The 23,019-nt window shown below is 38.8% G+C and overlaps 1 protein-coding gene across 1 annotated transcript in view; it reads left to right on the top strand.

Annotated features, from left to right (window-relative positions):
- ARHGAP20 (Rho GTPase activating protein 20) overlaps nucleotides 1–23,019 on the top strand; it is a 133,285-nt gene that overhangs the window by 77,642 nt on the left and 32,624 nt on the right. Inside the window, exons 3-4 of the mRNA XM_004382487.1 lie at nucleotides 4,841–5,005; nucleotides 14,996–15,145. Of these exons, the coding sequence (XP_004382544.1) occupies nucleotides 4,841–5,005; nucleotides 14,996–15,145 (315 nt within the window). The remainder of the gene's footprint in view (nucleotides 1–4,840; nucleotides 5,006–14,995; nucleotides 15,146–23,019) is intronic.

The following is a 23,019-nucleotide window of genomic DNA, read 5'->3' as shown; positions in this document are numbered from 1 at the left end:
CAGGGTTTCCAAGGAGTGGCTGGTGGATTCGAAATGACCATCTTTAGTTTAGCAGCCAAACTCTTAATCACTGCACCACCAGGGTTCCATATGTCCACTAAAAAAAAATATCAAACCCATTGCCATCAAGTTGATTCCGACTCCTAGCAACCCTATAGGACAGAGTAGAACTTGCCCCATAAGGTTTCCAAGGAGTGGCTGGTGTATTCAAACTGCCCACCTTTTCGTTAGCAGCAAAGCGGTTAACCACTCTTCCACCAGGGCTGCATATAGAATGACTAAAATTCAAAAGACTGACAATACCAAATGTTAGAATGGTTGTGGAACAATTGGAATTCTCATTCAGTATTGGTGGGAATGTAAAATGATACAGCTACTTGGAAAAAATAACTCTTTCTTTTTTCCTAAAATTAAACATACAACTATTCCGTGACCCAGCAATTCCTCTCCGAGGTATTTACCCAAGAGAAATGAAAACATAGGTCACAAAAAGACCAGATAGTAGCTTTATTGTTGTTGTTGTATGTGTTTTTCTTTAATTGTGCTTTAGGTGAAAGTTTACAGCTCAAGTTAATTTCTCTTACAAAATTTTATACATATATTGTTATGTGACACTAGTTGCAATCTCTATGATGTGACAGCACGCTCCCCCTTTCCACCCCGGGTTTCCTGTGTCCTTTCAGCCAGCTCCCGTCCCTTTCTACCTTCTCATCCTGCCTCAGACAGGAGCTGCCCATTTAGTCTCATGTAGCTACTTGAGCTAAGAAGCACACGAGTATTATTTTATGTTTTATAGCCCAGTCTAATCTTTGTCTGTAGAGTTGGCTGCGGGAATGGTTTTACTTCTGGGTTAACAGAGAGTCCGAGGGCGATGTCTTTAAGGGTTCTTCTAGTCTCAGTCAGGCCATTAAGTCTGGTCTTTTTACTAGAATTTGAGTTTTGCACCCCACCTTTCTCCTGCTCCATCAGGGACTCTCTGTTGTGTTCCCTGTCAGGGCAGTCACTGGTGGTAGCCAGGCACCATCTGGTTCTTCTGGTCTCAGGCTGATGGAGTCTCTGGTTTATGTGGCCCTTTTGTCTCTTGGGCTAATATTTTCCATCTGTCTTTGGTGTTCTTCATTCTCCTTTGCTTCAGGTGGGTTGGGACAAATTGATGCATCTTAGATGGCCGCTTGCTAGCTTTTAAGACCCCAGACGCCACTCACCAAAGTGGGATGTAGAACATTTTCCTAATAAACTTTGTTATGCCAGCTGACCTAAATATCCCCCAAAATCATGGTACCCAGACCCCACAGCCCCTGCTACTCTGTGCCTCGAAGTGTTTGGTTGTGTTTAGGAAACTTCTTACCTTTTGGTTTAGTCCAGTTGCGCTGATTACCCCTGTATTGCATGTTGTCCTTCCTTTCGCCTAAGATAATTCTTGTCTACTACCTAGCTAGTGAATTCCCCTTTCCCTCCCTTGTAACTATCAAAGAATGTTTTCTTCTGTGTTTAAACCTTTTCTTGAATTCTTATAATAGTGATCTCATACAATATTTGTCCTTTTGCGACTAATTTCACCCAGCATAATGCCTTCCAGATTCATCCATGTTGTGAGATGTTTCATGGATTCATTGTTGTTCTTTATCATTGCGTAGTATTCCACTCTGTGTATATACTGCAATTTGTTTCTCCATTCATCTGTTGCGGGCACCTAGGTTGTTTCCATCTTTTTGCTATTGTGAACAGTGCTGCAGTGAACATACGTATGCATGTAGCTATTCATGTGATGGCTCTTATTTCTCTAGGATATACTCTAAGGAGTGGGATTGCTGAATTGTATGGTACTTCTATTTCTAGCTTTTTAAGGAAGCACCAAATTGATTTCAGAATGGTTATACCATTTTACATTCCCACGAGCAGAGTATAAAAAAGTGTTCCAGTCTCTCCACAACCTCTCAAACATTTATTATTTTGTGTTTTTTGGATAAGTGCTAGCCTTGTTGGGGTGAGATGGTATCTCATTCTAGTTGTGATTTGCATTTCTCTAATGGCTAATGATCATGAGCCTTTCTTCATGTATCTGTTAGCCGCCTGAATGTCTTCTTTGGTGAAGTGTCTGTTCATATCCTTTACCCATTAGCTTTATTGTTAATGGCAAAAAACTGGAAACAGCTGAGGTGTCCCTCAATAGGAGAATGTATGAACAAACTCTGATCTGTTTATGCAGTGGAATACTACTCAGCGGTGTAAATGATGAGATTCCTGATATATGTAACAACATGAATCAATCCTAGAAACTTGCTGAGTAAAAGATATCTTACATAAAAGAGGACATACTGGGACTCCATTTACATGAAATTCTAGAAAAGACAAAACTAATGTTCAGTGGAAAGAAATCAGAATAGTGATTGCCTCTGAAGTGATGGGTGGGGATTAACCGGGAAAGGGCAATACGGAATTTTTCAGAGTGAAGATAAAGCTCCTTATTTTGTTAAAAAATGGGCAAAGGATATGAACAGACACTTCGCCAAAGAAAATATTCAGGTGACTAACAGACACATGAAGTAATGCTTACGATCATCAGCCATTAGAGAAATGCAGATCAAAACTACAATGGGATATCATCTTACTCCAACAAGGCTAGCATTAATCCAAAAAACACAAAATAGTAAATGTTTGAGAGGTTGTGGAGAGACTGGAATACTTACACACTGTTGGTGGGAATGTAAATGGTACAACCACTTTGGAAATCAATTTGGTGCTTCCTTAAAAAGCTAGAAATAGAAGTACCATACGATCCAGCTACCCCGCTCCTTGGAATATATCCTAGAGAAATAAGAGCTGTCACACGGATAGATATATGCATGCCCATGTTCATTGCAGCACTTTCCGCAACAGCAAAAAGATGGAAACAACCTAGGTGCCCATCAATGGATAAATGGATAAACAAATTGTGGTGTATCCACACAATGGAATACTACACAATGATAAAGAACAACGATGAAGCCGTGAAACATCTTATAACATGGAGTAATCTGGAGGGCATTATGCTGAGTGAATTTAGTCAGTCACAGAAGGACAAATATTGTATAAGACCACTATTATAAGAGCTCAAGAAAAGGTTTAAACACAGAAGAAAACGTTGTTTGATGGCTATGAGCGTGGGGAGGGAGGGTGAGGGTTATTCACTAACTAGTTAGTAGACAAGAATTATATGAAGAGAAGGGCAGCACACACTACAGGGGAAGTCAGCACAACTGGACTAGACCATAGCTAAGAAGTTTACTGAATACAATCAAATACTCTGCGGGACAGAGTAGCAGCGGTGGGGATCTGGGAACCATGCTTTCAGGGGACATCTAGGTCAACTGGCATAACAAAGTTTATTAAGAAAATGTTCTGCATCCTACTTTGGTGAGTGGCGTCTGGGGTCTTAAAAGCTTGTAAGCGCCATCTAAGATGCATCAATTGGTCCCAACCACCTGGAGTAAGGGAGAATGAAGAACACCAAAGACTCAAGGAGAGTATTAGCCCAAGAGACAGAAAGGGCCACATAAACCAGAGACTCCATCAGCCTGAGACCAGAAGAACTAGATAGTGCCCAGCTGCCACCAGTGACTGCCCTGACAGGGAACACAACAGAGAGTCCCTGATGGAGCAGGAGAAAGGTGGGGTGCAGAACACAAATTCTAGTAAAAAGACCAGACTTAATGGTCTGACTGAGAGTGGAGGAACCGTGGAAAGCATGGCCCCTGGATTCTCTATCAGCCCAGAACTAAAACCATTCCCGAAGCCAACTCTTCCGACAAAGATTGAACTGTCTCTGGGACATAAAATGGTACTCGTAAAGAGTGTGCTTCTTAGCTCAAGTAGATACGTGAGAGTAAACGGGCAGCTTCTGTCTGTGAGATGAGAAGGCAGAGAGGGTAAGGAGCTGGTTGAATGGACATGGGAAATCAGGGGTGGAAAGGAGAAGTGTGCTGTCACAGTTTAGGGAGAGTGATTAGGGTCACATAACAATGTATGTATAAATTTTTGTATAAGAGACTAACTTGAAATGTAAACTTTCACTTAAACTACAACAATAAACAAAAAAAAATTCTTTATTTTGTTGGGGGTTTATATTACACAGGTGAATACATTTGTTAAGACTCAGTGAACATACACCTGAGAGTTGAGCATTTCATTGTATGTAAATTTTGTATGAAAAGAAAATTTATAAATAAATATTGAACTCGTTAATTATATGCATGTTGAAGTATTTAGGGGGATGCATACTGTTGTTGGAAGTTTACACTGAAATGCACCAAAATAAAATGGATTAATGAATAGATAGAAGGATAGATAGATACATAGCAAGTATAGTAAAATATTAGTGGTAGAATCTAAGTTGCAATATACAAGTGTTTATTATAAAATTATTTCAAGTTTGCTTTCTGTTTGAAAATTTTCATAATAAAATATTCAAAAAAAGACCAAACCTGTTGCCATCAAGTCAATTCCAACTCATAGCAACCCTATAGGACAGGGTAGAACTGCCCCATAGGGTTTCCAAGCAGCTGGTAGATTGGAACTGCCCATAGGGTTTCCAGCTGGTGGATTGGAACTGCCGACCTTTTGGTTAGCAGCCGTACCTCTTAACCACTGCGCCACCAGGACTCCAGTAGTATAGGGGGAAAAAAAGACTGGTGTATGGAGAATAGACTAGGAGACCAGTTAGGAAGCTGTGCCATTGCATTTAAAAAATTATACTGAGTTTTGTATGTCTTGACCAGCTATAAGCTTTAATTTCATAAAAACTCAATCCTGTATTTAATCGTTTGACTAACTGACCTGTGGTGATTTGCTCTGTTAACAGGGACAGTCCCTCTGCTAGTGTGGACACATGTGCTTTTCTGTCATCATTTGTGTGCTCCAGTAGGACTCTGTTGATTGACGGCCGGGTAGAACTAAAAAGAGGCCTGCAGAGGCAGGAGCGGCATCTGTTCCTGTTCAATGATTTGCTTGTTGTGGCCAAAATCAAGTAAGTACACTCTACACCCTCTCCGGGTTATCATTATAAAATTGCGTTTCCATTAACAAAGGCAACCTTCCTACTCAAAGCTTACTGTAGCAATGCCTGGCCTCTATTACTGTAGCTAATATCTGAAGCGAGTTTTTTATTTGTTTTTACCAAAAAAATTTCAATCACTTATTCATTCACCAAGTGTTTAATTAGTTCCTGCTCTGTCCCAGGCCCTGAAGAATGTAGGGAATACAATAAAGAATGTGACAGGTATGGTCCCTACTGTCTTGCAGCTTACATCCTAATGCATGAGAGGGAAGTTACAGATTGTGATTAGTGCTGTGAAATAAATTGGATGCCAGGTGAGGAAGACATGATATATGTTAGATAAGGGTAGTCAGGGGCAAAAAAAGTCACTGGAGGATGAAAAGCAACGAGCCACTCAGACAGTGGGAGGATGAGCATTCTAGGCCGAGGGAACAACAGGTACAAAAGTAAAGATAAAAGCTCAGTCCTTTGTGGAGTTAAAAGCAGGCCTGTATAACTGGAATATAGTGAGCAGGAAGAGTGATGTGAGATGAGATTGGAGAAGATTGGACCTTTGTAGGCTGTTAGCTACCTATTAACCCAGCCGTTGCTGTCGAGTCGATTCTGACTGATAGCGGACAGGGGTCGAACTGCCCCATAGGGTTTCCAAGGAGCACCTGCTGAATTCCAACTGCCGACCTTTTAGTTAGCAGCTGAATTCTTAGCCACTGTGCCACCAGGGCATAGCTACCTATTTCTGTGTAACAAATTACCCCAAAACATAACAGCTGACAAACCACAAACATCTCTCACAGTTTCTCCGGGTCAAGAATCTGGGAGTGGCTTAGCTGGGTGGTTCTGGCTTAAGGGCTCTCCTGAAATTGCAGTCATGCTGTTGGCTTGAGTTGCAGTCATCTCAGGGCTCAACTGGAGAATTCACTTCTAAGCTCACTCATGGGGACCCTGACAAGCCTCGGTTCTTTGCTGGCTGTTGGCCAGAAGCTTTACTTCCTCTCCACGTGGGTCTCTCCAAAGGCCACTCATAACATGGTAGCTTACTTCCTTTAGAGTGAAAGATTCAGGAGAGTGAGGGAGCGCCCAAAATTGATGCTGCAACCTTTCTAACCTGATTTGGGAATAGCACACCATCATTTCTGGTGTATGCTATTGGTCACACAGACCAACTTTGGTACAGTGTGGAAGGGAGGCTATACAAGAGAGTGAATACCAGGAAATGGGGATGATTAGGGGCCATCTTGGGGGCTGGGTACCACAAAGGCTATGATAAGGAGTTCGGATTTTATTCTGAGGGGTTTTAATTAGGGGAGTGGCATAATCTGGTTCATACTTTTTAAATATCATTCAGGCTAGTGATAAATTATAGATTGGAGGGTAGGTAAGAGTAGAAGCAAGGAGACTAGTTAGGAGGTTGTTGTAGTACTGATGAGAGATAATGAGGGCTTCATCTAGGGAAATAGCAGTTAAATGAAAGATATAGACATATTTGGAATATACTTTGGAGGTAATTAAAAGACTGCACTTTCCCTTCAACACTAAATACCAATAGTGTTAGCACCCAGTCTAGAATATGCTGGTGTATTGCTCCATCACCATTCTTGTTATTTATGAAACAACACAAAAGATAAGAGTATTTTAACAAACCAGATCGCATCAAAGATATTTTTATTTACTAAAGAATAGAAAACACTTTTTTCTACTCCCCTCACTGTCATTGCATTTATGCAGTATCAAACGTAAGACATGGCAGGGCTGAGTACTAATTTTGAAGAACACTAATCTGCAAAAAACAAGGCTCCAGGAATTGATGGAGTACCAATTGAGATGCTTCAACAAACAGATACAACACTAGATGCGCTTACTTGTCTATATCAAGAAATTTGGAAGACAACGCCAACTGACTGGAAGAGATCCATGCTTTTTCTTATTCCAAAGAAAGACGATCAAACGAAACGTAGAAATTATTGAACAATGTCCTTGATAGTCACATGCTAGCAAAATTCTACTGAAGGTAGTTCAGAAACAACTTCAGCTTTACATTAACAGGAAACCGCCAGAAGTTACAGCTGTATTCAGAAGAGGACCAGTGATATCATTGCTATTGTCAGGTTGATCTTGGCAAAAAGCAGAGATACCAGAAAGATGATTACCTCTGTTTTATCAACTACCTGAAGGCATTTGACTGTGTGGGTCATAACAAATTATGAATAACATTATGAAGAATGAGAATTCCAGAATACTTAATTGTGCTCATGCAGAACCTGTACATGGATCAAGAGGCAGTCATTCAAACAGAACAAGCAGATACTGCGTAGTTCAAAATTGGAAAAAGTGTGCTGCAGGGTTGTATTCTTTCACCTTACTTATTCAGTCTGTATGCTGAACAAGTATTCTAAGAAGTGAGAATATATGAAGAAGAACACCGGATCAGGACTGGAGGAAGACTCATTGACAATGCACAATATGCAGATGACACAACCTTGCTTGCCCAAAATGAAGACAACTTGAAGGACTTACTGATTACACCTGAACATAAAGAAAATTAAAATTCTCACAACTGGACTGATAAGCAAAATCCTGATAAATGGAGAAAATAATTGAAGTTGTCAAAGATTTCCTTCTACTTGGATCAACAAGTCAGTGTCCATGGAAGCAACGGTCAAGAAATCAAGTGATGTATCATTACTTTGGGCAAATATGCTGCAAACAACCTCTTTAAAGTTTTAAAAAGCAATTATGTCACTTTGAGGACTAAGGTAGGTCTGACCAAAGCCTCACATGCATATGAAACATGCATAGTGAAAAAGGAAGACAGAAGAAGAATTGATGTATTCTGCATTGGCAAAGAGTAATTGAATATACCGTGGACTGCCAAAGAATGGACAAATCAGTCTTTGAAGAAATACAACCAGAATGTTCCTTAGAAGCAAGGATGGTGAGACCTTGACTAGCCTACTCTGGACATGTCATCAGGAAAGATAAATCACTAGAAAAAGACACCATGTTTGGTAAAGAAGAGGGTCAACAAAAATGAGAGAAGCCCTCAGTGAGCTGGATTAACACAATAGCCTCAACTGTGGACTTAAATATACCAATGAAGATGACACAGGCCCAGACATTGCATTCTGTTATACATAAAGTCACCGTGAATCAGAGCCAGCTCTATGGCAACTAACAACATATTTAATCTGAGTGATATTAATAGAGACCCTTTATTGGGATCTTATTATTTGTTCCATATTATTCTAAATATTTGATCTAACCCTTATGTCATGGATTGAATTGTGTCCCCCAAAAAAAAGTGTGTAGCAACTTGGCTAGGTCATGATTCCCAGTATTGTATGACTGTGTTATCTGATGTGATTTCCTTCTGTGTTGTAAACTCTATCACTATGATGAGATTATATGTGATCTCCTTATGTGTTGTAAATTCTGTCACCGTGATGAGGTTATACGGATGAGGTTGACAAGAGTAGATAGTGTCTTAATGCAATCTCTTTTGAGAATAAAAGAGAGAAGCGAGCAGAGACACATGGGAACCTCACACCACCAAGAAAGCAGTGCCGGGAGCAGAGCGTGTCCTTTGCACCTGAGGTTCCTGTGCTGAGATGCTCCCAGACCAAAGGAAGACTGATGACACGGACCTTCCTCCAGAGCCGACAGAGAGAAAGCATTCCCCTGGAGGTGACGCCCTCAATTTGGACTTGCAGCCTACTGGACTGTGAGAGAATAAATTTCTCTTGTTAAAAGCCATCCACTCATGGTATTTCTGTTGGAGCAGCACTAGATGACTAAGACACCTTATAACTGTTCTATAAGTGGTATTTTCCTTATTTTACAGAAGAAATTGATGCTCAAAGATGTTGACTTCCCCAAGATCACATAGGTAGTAATTAGTTGGGCCCACATATGAACCTAGGTCTGTCTTATTTCAAAGTCTATGCTTTTAACCAGTATGTGGTTGCTGTCTTTATTACTTCTTTTCTTCTGAATTTCGTACATTTCCTCAGCCATTTAGTTTCTATCTGACCATTTAAATTAGTCTTTCCTTTGTGATAAGTAAAAGGCTCTAACTGAATATTCATCTAGTGAGAAATGGTATAGAATCTTGTCATTAGTTGCTGTTAACTCTTCTCTGACTCATAGTGACCCCACATACGACAGAATGAAACATTGCACAGCCCTGTGCCGTCTTCACAATCGTTGGTATGCTTGAGTCCATTGTCGCAGCCACGGTGTATTTTGAGTGCCTTCCAACCTAGGGGGTCATCTTCCAGCACTATATTGGATAATATTCTGTTGCTATCCATAGGATTTTCATTGCCCAATTTTCAGAAATAGATTGCCAGGCCTGTCTTCTTAGTCTGTCTTAGCCTGGAAGCACAGCTGAAACCTATCCACCGTGAGCAACCCTGGTGGTATTTGAAATACTGGTGGCATAGCTTCCAGCATCATAGCAACACACAACCCACACTATAACGCACTGACAGATGGGTAGTAGACAGAATGCTTAGTAAAGTGCATATTTAAAAAAAAAAGAAGAAGAAGCAAAGATAAAGATAAGAAAAATGTTTCAGAATTTGTTTTGAATACAAGTAATGCCTACAAATAGCCACAACAATAGACTCAAACGTACCAACCATCATGAAGACGGTGCAGGACCAGGCAACGTTTTGTTCTATTATACACAAGGTTACCGTGAGGAGGAGCTGACTCAGTGGCAACTAACAACAATAACAAACAACAGTGCCTGCAAATATAGTTTTGGAAGTGGATGTGATGTTATGAGGAACAGAGAAATGTCTCCATCGAAGCTTTTTCAGTAGCTCAATTTGGAGCTCTACATGGAGGCTGTTGATAGAAAATCATTATTTTTTAAAAATGTAGATTAGTTATCATTCTGGGTTCTGTGGGCTTGGTATTACAATAACCAGAAAACCCATTGCCATCGAGTCGATTCCAACTCGTAGCGACCCTATAGGACAGAGTGGAGCTGCCCCATAGGGTCTCCAAGGCTGTAATCTTTACCAAAGCAGACTGCTGCATCTTTCCAGGGGAGCAGCTGGTGAGTTCAAACTGCTGACCTTTAGGTTAGCAGCTGAGTGCTTAACCACTGTGCCAGCAGGCTTCTTTGGTATTACAATAGGAGATCACAAATGTCTCATTTAATTTTCCTAGCAGTCCCCAAAGACAGGAGGTGGTTTAGATATTAAAACTGAGGTCAAGGAGATTTGTCCAAAGTCATATACTAGAAAATGGCAGAGCTGAGATTTGAATCCAGGCCTTAATTCCAAAGAGTTCTATCTCCTGTACCACATTGTACTCATTAGGTGCATAGCTTTGTGCTCAGCCTGTAGGTAAATAAACAAATAACAAAAACTTGACATAATAACACATTTTCTGTACTTTAGGACCTTGCAGACTCTTTGCTTGTAACATACATTCAGTTCTTAGGGAAAACTGTGTTTTTCTTCACCTGTTTTGAATTTTTTCTTAGCAATTATGATAATGTTTTGAGCAGAAAACCTTTGTTTTCTTACCTGAAGTCATTTTTGTTCAGAATACTGTTAGCCTCTAAGTGGCGCACCAGTCTTTTCCAGATACGGCTTTTGAGATAACGCTTCGTGCCCACTAAAGTGTTTTTATGAGTCGATAAAGTGCTGTTCTTATTTAAGAGATTCAATTCATGAAAGATTATTTTAAGTACTTTATACGTGAATAGAAGCCCTGGTGGTACAGTGGTTAAGAGCTTGGCTGCTAAGCAAAAGGTCGGCAGTTCAAATCCACCAGCTGCTCCTTGGAAACTCTATGGAGCAGGTCTACTCTGTCCAATAGGGTTGTTATGAGTTAGAATCGACTCACTGGCAGCGGGGTATACATCCATTAGGAATATTTAAAAGTGTGAATGATCTAAGTTAATTTGGGGGAGCATAAATACAAGACTTTTGAGGTAAAGCATTGATATTGAGGAGATAGTCATTATTACTGAATCCTGTCAACTTGCAAAAATTTTCCCCCCAATTTTTCAAAAAATTGCTTACTTGTTCATTCTTGTAACAAGCATTTGGATATATTCACAGATCCTTCTTAATATGAAAGATTTAATTTTTATTTTTCCAAAATAAACAACAACCTAGAAGAAAGAGTACCAAACATACATCTTCCCTAACACTTCTCACCCTTGGATGAAGGCTTGGGTTGTACCCTGGATCACTTAATTTGTTGAAATAATGTCTGTTATTAAGTCTTTGTACTTAGCCATGAGGGGACAAGGGGAGACCATAGGTTCCAAATTACTTCAGCTCATCTTCAGGCTCTAGTTGGAAACTACTTGTAGTCCTTAGGTTGATACTACAGAAACAAATCCAAGTGAGATAAATACTTGACCTGCTACCACATGGAGGCCTGATGGTGCAGTGGTTAAGCATTTGGCTGCTAACCAAAAAGTCTACAGTTCAAATCCACCTGCCGCTCCTTGGAAACCCGATGGGGCAGTTCTACTCTGTCCTATAGGACTATGAGTCAGAATTGACGTGAAGGCAACGGTTTTTGCTACCACATATTTATTTAGTTAAACTAAGTGAACTTTAGTGTGTGAAATAATAGAGAGAGTTTTTAAATGCATCTTTTTGTTGGCTAAGGTATTATATTTGCTCCACTTTGTGCTGGGTTTTGACAATGTTCACTAAAAATTGTTTTGAGTTTATTATCATTCTTTTCCATACTACCTTAGAACAAGTATTAAAGCCAGATGGCACCTCAGGGACCACTTTTGATATTCATTAGAAAGCTAAATCAGTTATTTTCCCAAAAGTATGCCGTTTCATTTTTAAGACAGAATGTTTTATAGATATTAAAGTATATAGAAAGAAGCTTCTGTCTTCTCTATTAGCCATAGAACAACCACTTGGAATTTACTGAAAGAAAGTGACTGTGCTTACTTCACACCGTCTTAAGCCACAACCATTCTCATATTTTATTTTCTGGAGAAATAATAATGAGTTTTTTTAGGTTAAAAAGACGAAGAGGAACAAAGCACTGGTTATTAATTCATTGTCAGAATTACCAGCAGATACTTACAGAATATACCATGATCTCTACCTTAAAACATTTAATAGAACATCTCCATCTTAGAATGGTAGGAATCTCCCTAGAATCCAGTCTATTTCACAGTTCTCATTGAATATTCCTTCCATGATAAACATTGAAGGGTAGGAAAGCAAAGAACTACGTCTGTCACCTTAATAAATGTATAGTAAGAGACTACATTGTAGAAATAAAGAAATAGGGTTTTTTTGGTTGTTTTTTTTTTCCCCAGCCACTTTACATTAGAGTCATACTTTTTAATTTATATTGGAATAGTCTAATAGTCTAATACTGTTGGAGGTTGAGAGTGAAAAATCCAGAGAAACATATTATGACCCCAGGACAATCCATTTTAGTATAAAACTTTATTGGAGTACTTGTTTTAAATATTCATGAGATTTCTCCTCCTACCTCCATAATAAACAGCCCCATCAGAAAGCCTTGTTGCTCTGGAAAGTTGGATGGAAAGATACTTCCATCCAGGTGCTTTCTAAGAGTGGCAAAATTCATGGGCTTTTTACAGATAAGTATGGTTACAAGCATAAGCTCAGGATTCAAGACTGCCCAAATTCAGATCCTGGCTCTGCTACTTAAATTGTTTAACATTTACAAAGTTACTTAATCGCTCTATATGACTCAGTTTTCTTATCTAAAAATGGAGGTAATAATATCTTCTTCATATAGCTGTTTTATAGATAATATATGTAAAGTGTTTAGAATAGTGACTGGCTGATGGTAACTTCTCAATAAAGATTAGCCATGTTATTGTTATAAACCAAACCCACTGCCGTTGAGTCGATTCCAACTCATAGCAACTGTATAGGACAGAGTAGAACTGCCCCATAGGGTTTCCAAGGAGCACCTGGTGGATTCGAACTCCCAGCCTTTTGGTTAACAGCTGTAGCTCTTAACCACTATGCCACCAGGGTTTCCATAGTATTGTTATAGGAGAATGGGAATTGTTGTTGGGACTTTTAGACCCTTCCTTGGTTTTGGTATCAGGGGATGAATAGTCTTGGAATTTTATTGATCTAGGGAGAGGATATTGTTGGAATGACTTTTTTTTTAGGTCAGTACACGTCAATACTAGCAAATATGCAGCTTTCCTTCCAAAAAATTATGTAATTTTAGTTTTATATTACCTAAATAGTTGCCCTGGTGGCATAGTGGTTAAGAGCTACATCTGCCAACCAAAAGGTTGGCAGTTCGAATCCACCATGCGCTCCTTGGAAACTCTAGGGGCAGTTCTACTCTGTCCTGTAGGATTGCTATGAGTCGAAATCAACTCGATGGCAATGGGTTTGGTTGTTTTTTTTTAAATAGTTGCCAGAGGGAGCCCTGGTGGCACAGTGGCTAAGTGCTGGGCTGCTAACCGAAAGGTCAGTGGTTCGAACCCACCAGCCAGTCTTCGGAAGATAGATGTGGCAGTCTGCTTCCGTAAAGATTACAGCCTTAGAAACCCTACGGGGCAGTAGTACTCTGTCCTATAGGGTCACTATGAGTAAGAGTCGACTTGATGGCAGTGGGTTCATGGGTTAAATAGTTACCATCTAGAAATAAGATTTTATGGGTTCATGGGTTAAATAGTTACCATCTAGAAATAAGATTTTACCTGTAATTGAGTCTGTTGCATGAAAAAACTAAAGATTCATAATAATAGCATGAAAAATATTGAAATAAAATATAGAAAGAAGCCATTGTGTCACAAGGCACTTTTCTATTACACTTAAATTCAGTGGGCCCTACAGGAACCATAAATGAGGCTTTGAGTCTAGATTATCCTTCAGGTATAGTTCCTGCAAAATCCTTTTTCATTTCACAAATCCCACTGAAGAGTTTTAGCCTTAAATGTTCCATGAATCAGAGGCATTTTAGGGATATTTCCACATGAGGTGTCTTTGATTTCATTTTGGCTTTTAGTGTTTCCACACACGGTTCTGAATGATAGGACGTACCCAAGATTCCCTAGGCAGTCTCTTTGTCCTTCTCAGTTCCTTGGAACTATTTAAGTCTCAAGTCTGTCATGAGTATTCAATCAGGTCAAGAGATTTGGTGGTTTCCATATCAGAGGTCTAAGGGGGATTAGGTAGAAATTGTCAAAAAGCAATTTCACTGCTGAATTAAAGTAGATCACCTTCTGGGTCCCCAGAGGTGAATGTTAAGTGTATGAGCCCAACTTAAATATAATATTTTCTGGCCTCATTATTTTCTTTTTTTTTAACTTTGGTTCCTGATTTTAGGCCACAGTTTTTCTGTTTTAGCCAGAATGTAAGGTAAAATCGTATGAACGACATCACTAGAAAGGAAGTTTAAAACAACTTGTGCTTCTAAAGACTAGAAAATCTTGTAAGCAGTCACTTGAAAATCTGTTATAAGTTCTACTAATTAATTCCGGGTTGTATTTCCTAGTCCATCTCTCTTAAAATAGAAATCTTACAGATAATTTAATAAATTATGTATTTTTAATCTTTCATTCAGCTACTGAAGTATTTTTGGAAGTAAGCAAGTTATAAATGATAAATTAAATTTTTTATAACAGCAGTAAACCCAAAATTAGATGTTTAATCTAAATGCAGCGCTCAACATATAGAAAAAAAAAGTAGTCAGTTTATGACTGTTTGCTGCCATAAATGCAAACGTAAGGACTAATTCACCAAATGTTTCCAGGTCCTTCTTGGTGCAAGGTGAACTTAGCAAACAAGTAAAAGCCTACCATGTTGCAATTTACTGTGCTAGGTAGGCACTGAAGATAAAAACAATGAATAAGACATTCTTCCCTGATTAATGGAAATGTTCCTTCTATCACAAGCACAGAAGTTCCCATAACACTAAAGAAACAAAATAACAAGAGGTCTTGTTTGTTTTTTATATTTCTAGATATAACAACAGCTTTAAGATTAAAAATAAAATAAAGTTAAGTGACATGTGGACAGCAAGCTGTGTGGATGAAGTGGGAGAAGGCAACACCAATGCCATGAAATCCTTTGTCCTGGGTTGGCCCACCGTGAACTTTGTGGCCACTTTCAGGTAAGAACCATAGATTTTCCTGTATTTACATCCAACCTGTTGCCATGGAGTCAATTCCGACTCCTAGTGACCCTATAGGACAGAGTAGAACTGCCCCATAGGGTTTCCAGGGAGCAGCTGGTTGATTCGAACTGCCGACCTTTTGGTCAGCAGCTGAGCTCTTAACCAATGTGTCACCAGGGCTCCCTTTACATGAGTTAGCTACTGTGAAATATATGGTCAACTATATAATTTCTAAGATAGAAAAAATTTAATCAAATTTTATTCCCCTAATTTTTTAAAGGAAAACATTTTATTTAGGTTGTGTATTGTCATCTTTTGACGCACATCTCCAGTAAAGACACTTGTATGCCTTAACATTTCCCCCAAAGAGCTTTTTATTAAAATATGTGCAAATAATGGAGTCATTTACCTTGATTTGACCGGCTGATTTTTAAAGGGGTTATACTAGGACATGTGGGAGAAAGGGGCCTCAGGAGACACGGAAGGAATGGAATGGTAGAGCTCTAGAATTCCCTCTTCCAACATCCCCTTCCTTAATGCCCAGATATTTGATTTACATATTGAGCTTTCCAGTCTTACCAGCTTTTTTAAACTACTGGAATAGACTTTCACCGAAGCAAATTGTGTAAAATAGTCCAAATAAGTTGGAATAACTAACTTATACTCCAAAATTTTCTAAACAAATAGTTTTTAATTACAGTATAGAAATAAAATTGGTATCATGAAATAGTGGTTTGCCTAAATTGTGTATCAGCTTTTTATGTGGTATTGTGGGACAAAGAACTTGATTTGGCCTTTTGTCTCTGGTTCCTAATGGACTTTGCCAGCAATCAAGGTGCCTGTTGTTTTCTTAAATAGCCAGGCAACACTTAAACATGGCAGCAAACTTCAGGAAGTCGGTGGGGTGGGGAATGATAGAATCAGTCATGCATCTTCAGTGATTCAGTCAATCATTGACTGCATTGAGGGCCCAATCATTGACTATTAGCGAGCCAATAAAAACCGCGATCCATGCACAGGAGAGGGTGGCACATCCCTGGGGACAGCAGAAACCTTGTGCCAGGACCTCACCCAGACCAAGCCTGATGTGTTACTTCACTTGTATCCCTTCTGGTTATAATAAATAGGTAACTGTAAGTATAGGTAGTTTCCATGAGTTCTGTGAGTCATTCTAGCAAATCAAACCCACTGGGGGCAGTGAGAGTCAGCAGAGAGGCTGGTATTTGCCTGTTTGGCAGGGGCTGGAAGGACAGAGTCTTAACTGGTGAAGACCCAGCTCTGGGTGATTAGGGTCAGAGAAAAAAATGACACAGAAGTGACTGGTATCATGATTATGGAGAAGTGAGAAAGTGGGAATAGGAGTTATTTTCACATTTTGGGAAACTGCCTTATGTCTATAATTATTAATACAAATATCTATAGAGATGTGGCAAGCCAAAGAAAATTTATGATTCAAACAGTGAAAATTAGTTTCCCAGCACTCATTCCTGTGCTGGAGTGGGATTGGAGAATGTGCGAATACAGAATAGTTGGCCTTTTACTCTAAAAATGCTAAATTGGCACTTTTCAGTTCTGAGTGATCATACCAAAACTCACATCTGTGCATGTGAACAACTACGCCCCAAGTCCAGTTATTTGTTTTACACTTAAAGAGTGTGTACACACACACACGATGCTTTTCTTTCTGCTCTTCTTCCCACTACTGCCAAACTCCTCAGGCGTCATCCTAAAGCCAGGTCATGTACGGTTGGCCTACCGAAATATTTTAAAGCTTATTTGGAAGAAACATGTGTTTGTATCATTTGTGTATCTTCTTTTCCATGACAGATGGAAAAACAATGCATTACATATAGGAAAACAACAATTTGTAGCACTATAGACTTGAAAAGGGGGCATTTTTACTCTGGTTCAGTGGTAGATTTCTCACCTTCCATGTAGGAGACCTGGGCTCATTTCCAGGCCAATGCCCTCATGTGCAGCCAACACCCGTCTGGCAGTGAAGGCTTGTGTGTTGCTATGATGCCGACTGAACAGGTTTCAGTGAGTTTCCGAACTAAGACTAGAAAGAAAAGCCTGGTGATCTACTTTGGAAAATCAGCCAATGAAAACCCTATGGATCACAACAGTGTGGTCCACAACCATTCACGTGGATGACGCAGGTCCAGCATCATTCCATGCTGTTGTTCATGGAGGGGCCGTGAGTTGGGGGCCAACTTGACAGCAGCTAATAATAACAACAGACTTTCCTCAGAAATTATGGAGGCCACAAGACAGTGGAACAACATCTAAAATACTAAATGAAAAAACTTTCAAGCCAAAATACTATATCCAGCAAAAATATCCTTCAAAAAGAAGGTGACATAAAAATTTTTTTTTAACTATAAAATTTCATTGCCAGCAGATCTGAATTACAAATAATGCTAAAGGAAGTTTTTCAGACTGAAATGAAATGTTATCAAAGGGAAGTCTGGATCTTTAGGAATGGATGAAGAGCATTGGGTAAATATTAATGAAATCTATTACATGATCAGTTTAAAATGCCATCAAGCTAACAGCTCAAGAAGCAGTCTTTTGCAGCCATTTACTATAATATCTATAAAGAAGCATAAAAATAAAAACTAACTGGCTTTGAAATCTTAGACTTACAAAGTACTGTCACAGTATGTGAGGAATTCCCAGTTAGGGGAGGGGAGAGCAAACAATAAATGTGACCTTTCCATGCTTTACCTTGAAAAGCAGGTAGATGATTACATCTGAAAAAAAAAAAAAAAGGCCACAAGGAATTTCATCTCTCTACCACTACATGTACACTGATTCACAAACCTAGGATATCCATCTACTAGAAGAATAGGCACAATACCTTGAAGTACCCAGTATGGATCTTAGTCTACAAACTCAGGTATGCAGGAAAAGTTTGTTTTTTATAGATCAAATTAAAACTCACCTTAAGCCCCCATCTCACCAGGCTGATAGGAAATCAGATTTTCTTCTTTACTAGGAACTCCTATTTTCTTGTGGCAGCATGAAAGTACAAGAAACTTTTGTGTCGATTCCAGAACAGATGAAAGGTTTCTGACCTTCAGTCTCTTGTGGTCATTGCTGACATTATCTTCTATATCCAGAGTTGTCCCTTTTGGTAAAGATTTCTCCGATTCCGTGCCACACGTGGGGTACAGATGATTTTGCTGATATAAAAGCTTTGGTGCCTAAGACTCAGCCTCCCTAGTTGCTCCTTACAACCATTTCCTCTGGTTTCTTTCTACTTCCTTTGTTGTTGTTGTTGTTGGGTGCCATCAAGTCGGTTCTGACTCATAGCAACCCTGTGTACAATAGAACAAAACACTGCCCGGTCCTGGGCCATCCTCACAATTGTTGCTGTGTTTGAGCCCAGTGTTGCAGCCTCTGTGTCGGTCCATCTTGTTGAGGGTCTTCCTCTTTTTCACTGACCCTCTACTTTACCAAGCATGATGTCCTTATCCAGACACTGGTCCTTCCTGATAACATGTCCAAAGTACATGAGATGAAGTCTAGTCACCTTCCTTCTAAGGAGAATTCTGCTGAGACAGATTTGTTCATTCTTCTGGCAGTCCGTGGTATATTCAGTATTCTTTGCCGGCACCATAATTCAAAGGCATCAATTCTTCTTTGGTCTTCCTTATTCATTGTCGAGCTTTCACTTGCATGTGAGGCAATTGAAAATACCTTGGTTTGGGTCAGGCACGCCTTAGTTCTCAAACTGACATCTTTGCTTTTGAATACTTTAAAGAGGTCTTGAGGCAGATTTGCCCAATTCAATATGTCGTTCGATTTCTTGACTGCTGCTTCCATGGGCGTTGATTGTGCATCCAGGTAAAATGAAATCCTTGACAACTTCAATCTTTTCTCCATGTATCATGATGGTGCTTATTGGTCCAGTTGTGAGGATTTTTGTTTTCTTTATGTTGAGGTGTAATCCATACTGAAGGCTGTACTCTTTGATCTTCATCAGTAAGCACTTCAAGTCCTCTTCACTTTCAGCAAGCAAGGTTGTGCATCTGCATATCGCAGGTTGTTAATGAATCTTCCTCCAATCCTAATGCCATGTTCTTCTTCATATAGTCCAGCTTCTTGGATTATTTGCTCAGTATACAGATTGAATAAATACGGTACAAGGATAGAACTCTGACACACACCTTTCCTGATTTTAAGCCACACAGTATCCCCTTGTTCTGTTTGAACTACTGCCTCTTGGTCTATGTACAGGTTCTACTTCCTTAGGGCACCTCAGTTGAGTGACATATGGTTTCTTCCCCCGCTCAATCTCAGGGCTGACAAACCTACATCTTTTCCCAAGTTTGAGGGTGTCTTCTGATCTGCCTTGCCCTTTTTTTTTTTTTTTTCCCTCTCCAAGATACACTGCTTTCTCCTCTCCTAGGTCTTATCATTATTTTTGTTTTTTAATGGGCCTAGGTGTTTCTGAAATTCTGAGATAGCCATTGACTTTGGAATACTTCTGATTTTAGTTCTGTAGAATGTCTGAGATTAGCAATTACTGAGGAAAGAGCAGTCCTGGATTCTTGCATAGAGCAGGGGGAAGAGGAAGATACAAGAAGATCTCACACAAATCACTCTCAGTAAATTAACCTGACGTACTTTATAATTTGTTTCTAAAGTAGTGTATGCTGTATATTCAAACGGTGGAACACTGTGCAGCAATGAGAGTGAACAATCTAAAACTACAAGCAGCGATATGGATAAATCTCACAAACATAACATTAAATGAAAGAAGCCAGAAAGAAAATAGGACAGACTGTATGGTTACATTTATATAAAGTACCCAAACAAGCAAAAAACTACCTTATGCTGTTAGAAGTCAGGATAAGGGGGTCTAGTGCCTGAAGAGGAGCACAAGGATACCTTCCAAGGTGCTATTTTATTTCATTATCTGGGCACTGGTTACATAGGTATGTTCAATTTGTGAAAGTTGTTTGAGCTGTACACTGCCTTTTGCAGTTTTCTATACATATCTTATAAATAAGATATGTATTTAGCAATTTAACAATAAAAGTTAAAAAAAAATACTAAGTGTTTCAATGTTCTTTGCTTTGAAAAACATTTTAACAGATCTGAAGAAAATTTCTCATCTTTTTTTTAAATTTATTTTATTATGGTAAAATATATATAACAAAAAAATGTCATTTTAACCATCTTTAAGTGTACAATTCAGTGACATTAATTACATTTGCTTTTGTGCAACCATCACCACAGTCTATTTCCAAAAGTTTTCCATCACCCCAAACAGAAACTCAGTACACCTTAAGCACTAACTCCCATTTCACTCTTCCCGTAGCCCCTGGTAACTACTAATAAACTTCTGTCTCAATGCATTTGCCTATTCTAGATATTTTATATAAATGGAATCATACAATATTTGTCCTTTTGTGTCTGACTGACTTCACATAGCATAATATTTTCAAGGTTCATCCATATCATAGCATGTATCAGAACTTCATTTCTCTTTATGGCCACTTAGAAATCCATTGCATGTATATACCACAGTTTTGTGTATCCATTCATCTGTTGATGAACGCTTGGGTTGTTTCCATCTTTTAGCTATTGTGAATAATGCTGCAATGAATATTAGTGTACACGTATCTGTTTGAGTCCCTGCTTTCAGTTTTTTAGGGTATATACCCAGGAGAAGAATTTCTGTGTCATATGTTTATTCTGTGTTTACCTTTTTAAGGAACCACCAAACTTTTTTCCACAGTGACTGCACCATTTTACATTCCCAACAACAATGCATGAAGTTTCTCCATATACTCGATAACACTGGTTGGCTTTTGTTTTTCTGATAATAGCCATTTGAGCGGGTGTGAAGTGGTATCTTCATTGTGGTTTTGATTTGCATTTCTCTATTGACTAATGATGTTGAGCATCTTTTCATGTGCTCATTGGCTACTTGTATATCTTTTTTGGAAGAAATATCTATTCAGGTCCTTTGCTAATTTCTTTTTTTAATTTTTTTTTTATTGTTGTAGTTTAAATGAAGTTTACATTTCAAGTTAGTTTCCCATACAAAAATTTATATATAGTTTTGTGACTCTAATTGCTCTCCCCGTACTGTCACAGCACACTCCTCCTTTCCACCCCTGATTCCCCATGTCCATTCAACCAGCTCCTAACCCTCTCTGCCTTCCCATTTCACCTCCGAACAGAAGCTGCCCATTTAGTCTCTTGTATCTACTTGAGCTAAGCGACACACTCCTCACGAGTATCACTTTATGTCCCACAATCCAGTCCAATCCCTGTCTGAAGAGTTGGCCTTGGAAATTGTTTTATTTCTGGCCTGATAGAGAATCCAGGGGCCATGCTTTCTGGGGTTCCTGCAGTCTCAGTCAGACCATTAAGGCTGGTCTTTTTACTAGAATTTGACTTCTGCACCCCACCTTTCTTCTCCTTTGCCAATTTCTTAATTGGGTTATTTGTCTTTTTGATGTTTGGTTGTAGGAGTTCTTTACATATTCTGGATATTAAACCTTTACTAAATATTTTCTTCTATTCTGTAGGTTGTTTCATACCTTTCTTGACAAAGTCCTTTGATGCATAAAACTTTTTGATCTTTATGAAGTCCAATTTATCTATTTTTCATTTTTGTTGCTCTTGTCATCTGTTTTTCAATACAGATTTTGCTAAATAAATCCAGGATTTGATATTTGATATAAATGAACCTATAGAATCTTCTGTTTAGGGACAGAATAAATCAAAAGATAGTAAAGAATTGTGAAAGATGAAAATTGTATGGTCAGTGGTAAAAAAGATTTAAAACACTTTTTGATGGCCAATCCTGGAAGATTGCTTATTGTTATGGATTGAACTGTGTCCCCCCAAAATATGTGTTGTAAACCCTAACCTATATGCCTGCGGTTAAAATCGTGTTTGGGAATAGGTTTTCTGTTAATGAGGCAGGATTAGTGTACAGTGTGCCTTGAGTTAATCTCTTACAAGAAATAAAAAGAGCAGATTAGGCAAGCAGAGATGAGGGAAGACAGATGCCAGGGCACATGAAGATCACCTAAGAGCAGAAGCTCAAAGAGACAAGGACCTTCCTCCAGAACTGACAGAAAGAGAAAGCCTTCTAGAGCCAGCGCCTGAATTCGGACTGGCCTTGTAAACTGACAACATAAATTTCTGTTTGTTAAAGCCACCCACTTGTGATATTTCTGTTACAGCAGCACTAGGTAACTAAGACACTTGTAAATAAAATTGCTAAGCAACAAAGTTAGATACAAATTAAAAATATTTACTAAATGTAGTTTTCTGAAACAAGGAAATAACTAGGGTTTTCAACTTCTCTGAGGAGATTAGAAATATGATTTTAAATGTTAGTGAGTGATAAGACCATTTAGCTATAAACTTTAAATTATTTTTAACTTTAAGAATTAAGTGCAGCAGTGATTGTAGAAGAAAAATTATTAATCAATAGTAATTAGCTATAAGTGGGTTGATCTTAATCAGAAAATTATAGTAATTAAAAATAAGTTTTCTCTGAACTAATTTACTAAATTACATTTCTGCTATCTGCATAAAGAAATGTTTGTTTTCCTGACAACAAACTAGTTTCTGGGCCAAGAAATTTCCATCTGTATGCCAAATTTCTTAAGTATGCTTTAATCTCAATATTAAGCATACTTTCCATCTGTATGGCACTTAATGCTGCAAAAAATGCTTTGAGTGATATTAAACTAACCCAGCTTTACAGATGTGGAAACAGATTTAGAGAGGTTAAGTGACTTGTCCATGATCACATAGCTTGCATATATTTTAAGAGCTACCTCCCACTGCTATAATACCACTTGTAAAAGAGCAATGAAGTGAGAAAGTGAGTCTGT

The sequence above is a fragment of the Trichechus manatus genome, unplaced genomic scaffold, assembly GCF_000243295.1.
Source record: "Trichechus manatus latirostris isolate Lorelei unplaced genomic scaffold, TriManLat1.0 scaffold00094, whole genome shotgun sequence".
Lineage (NCBI taxonomy): Eukaryota > Metazoa > Chordata > Mammalia > Sirenia > Trichechidae > Trichechus > Trichechus manatus.
The sequence above is the reverse complement of the archived record's forward strand: the minus strand, read 5'-3'. Positions and strand labels throughout refer to the sequence as shown.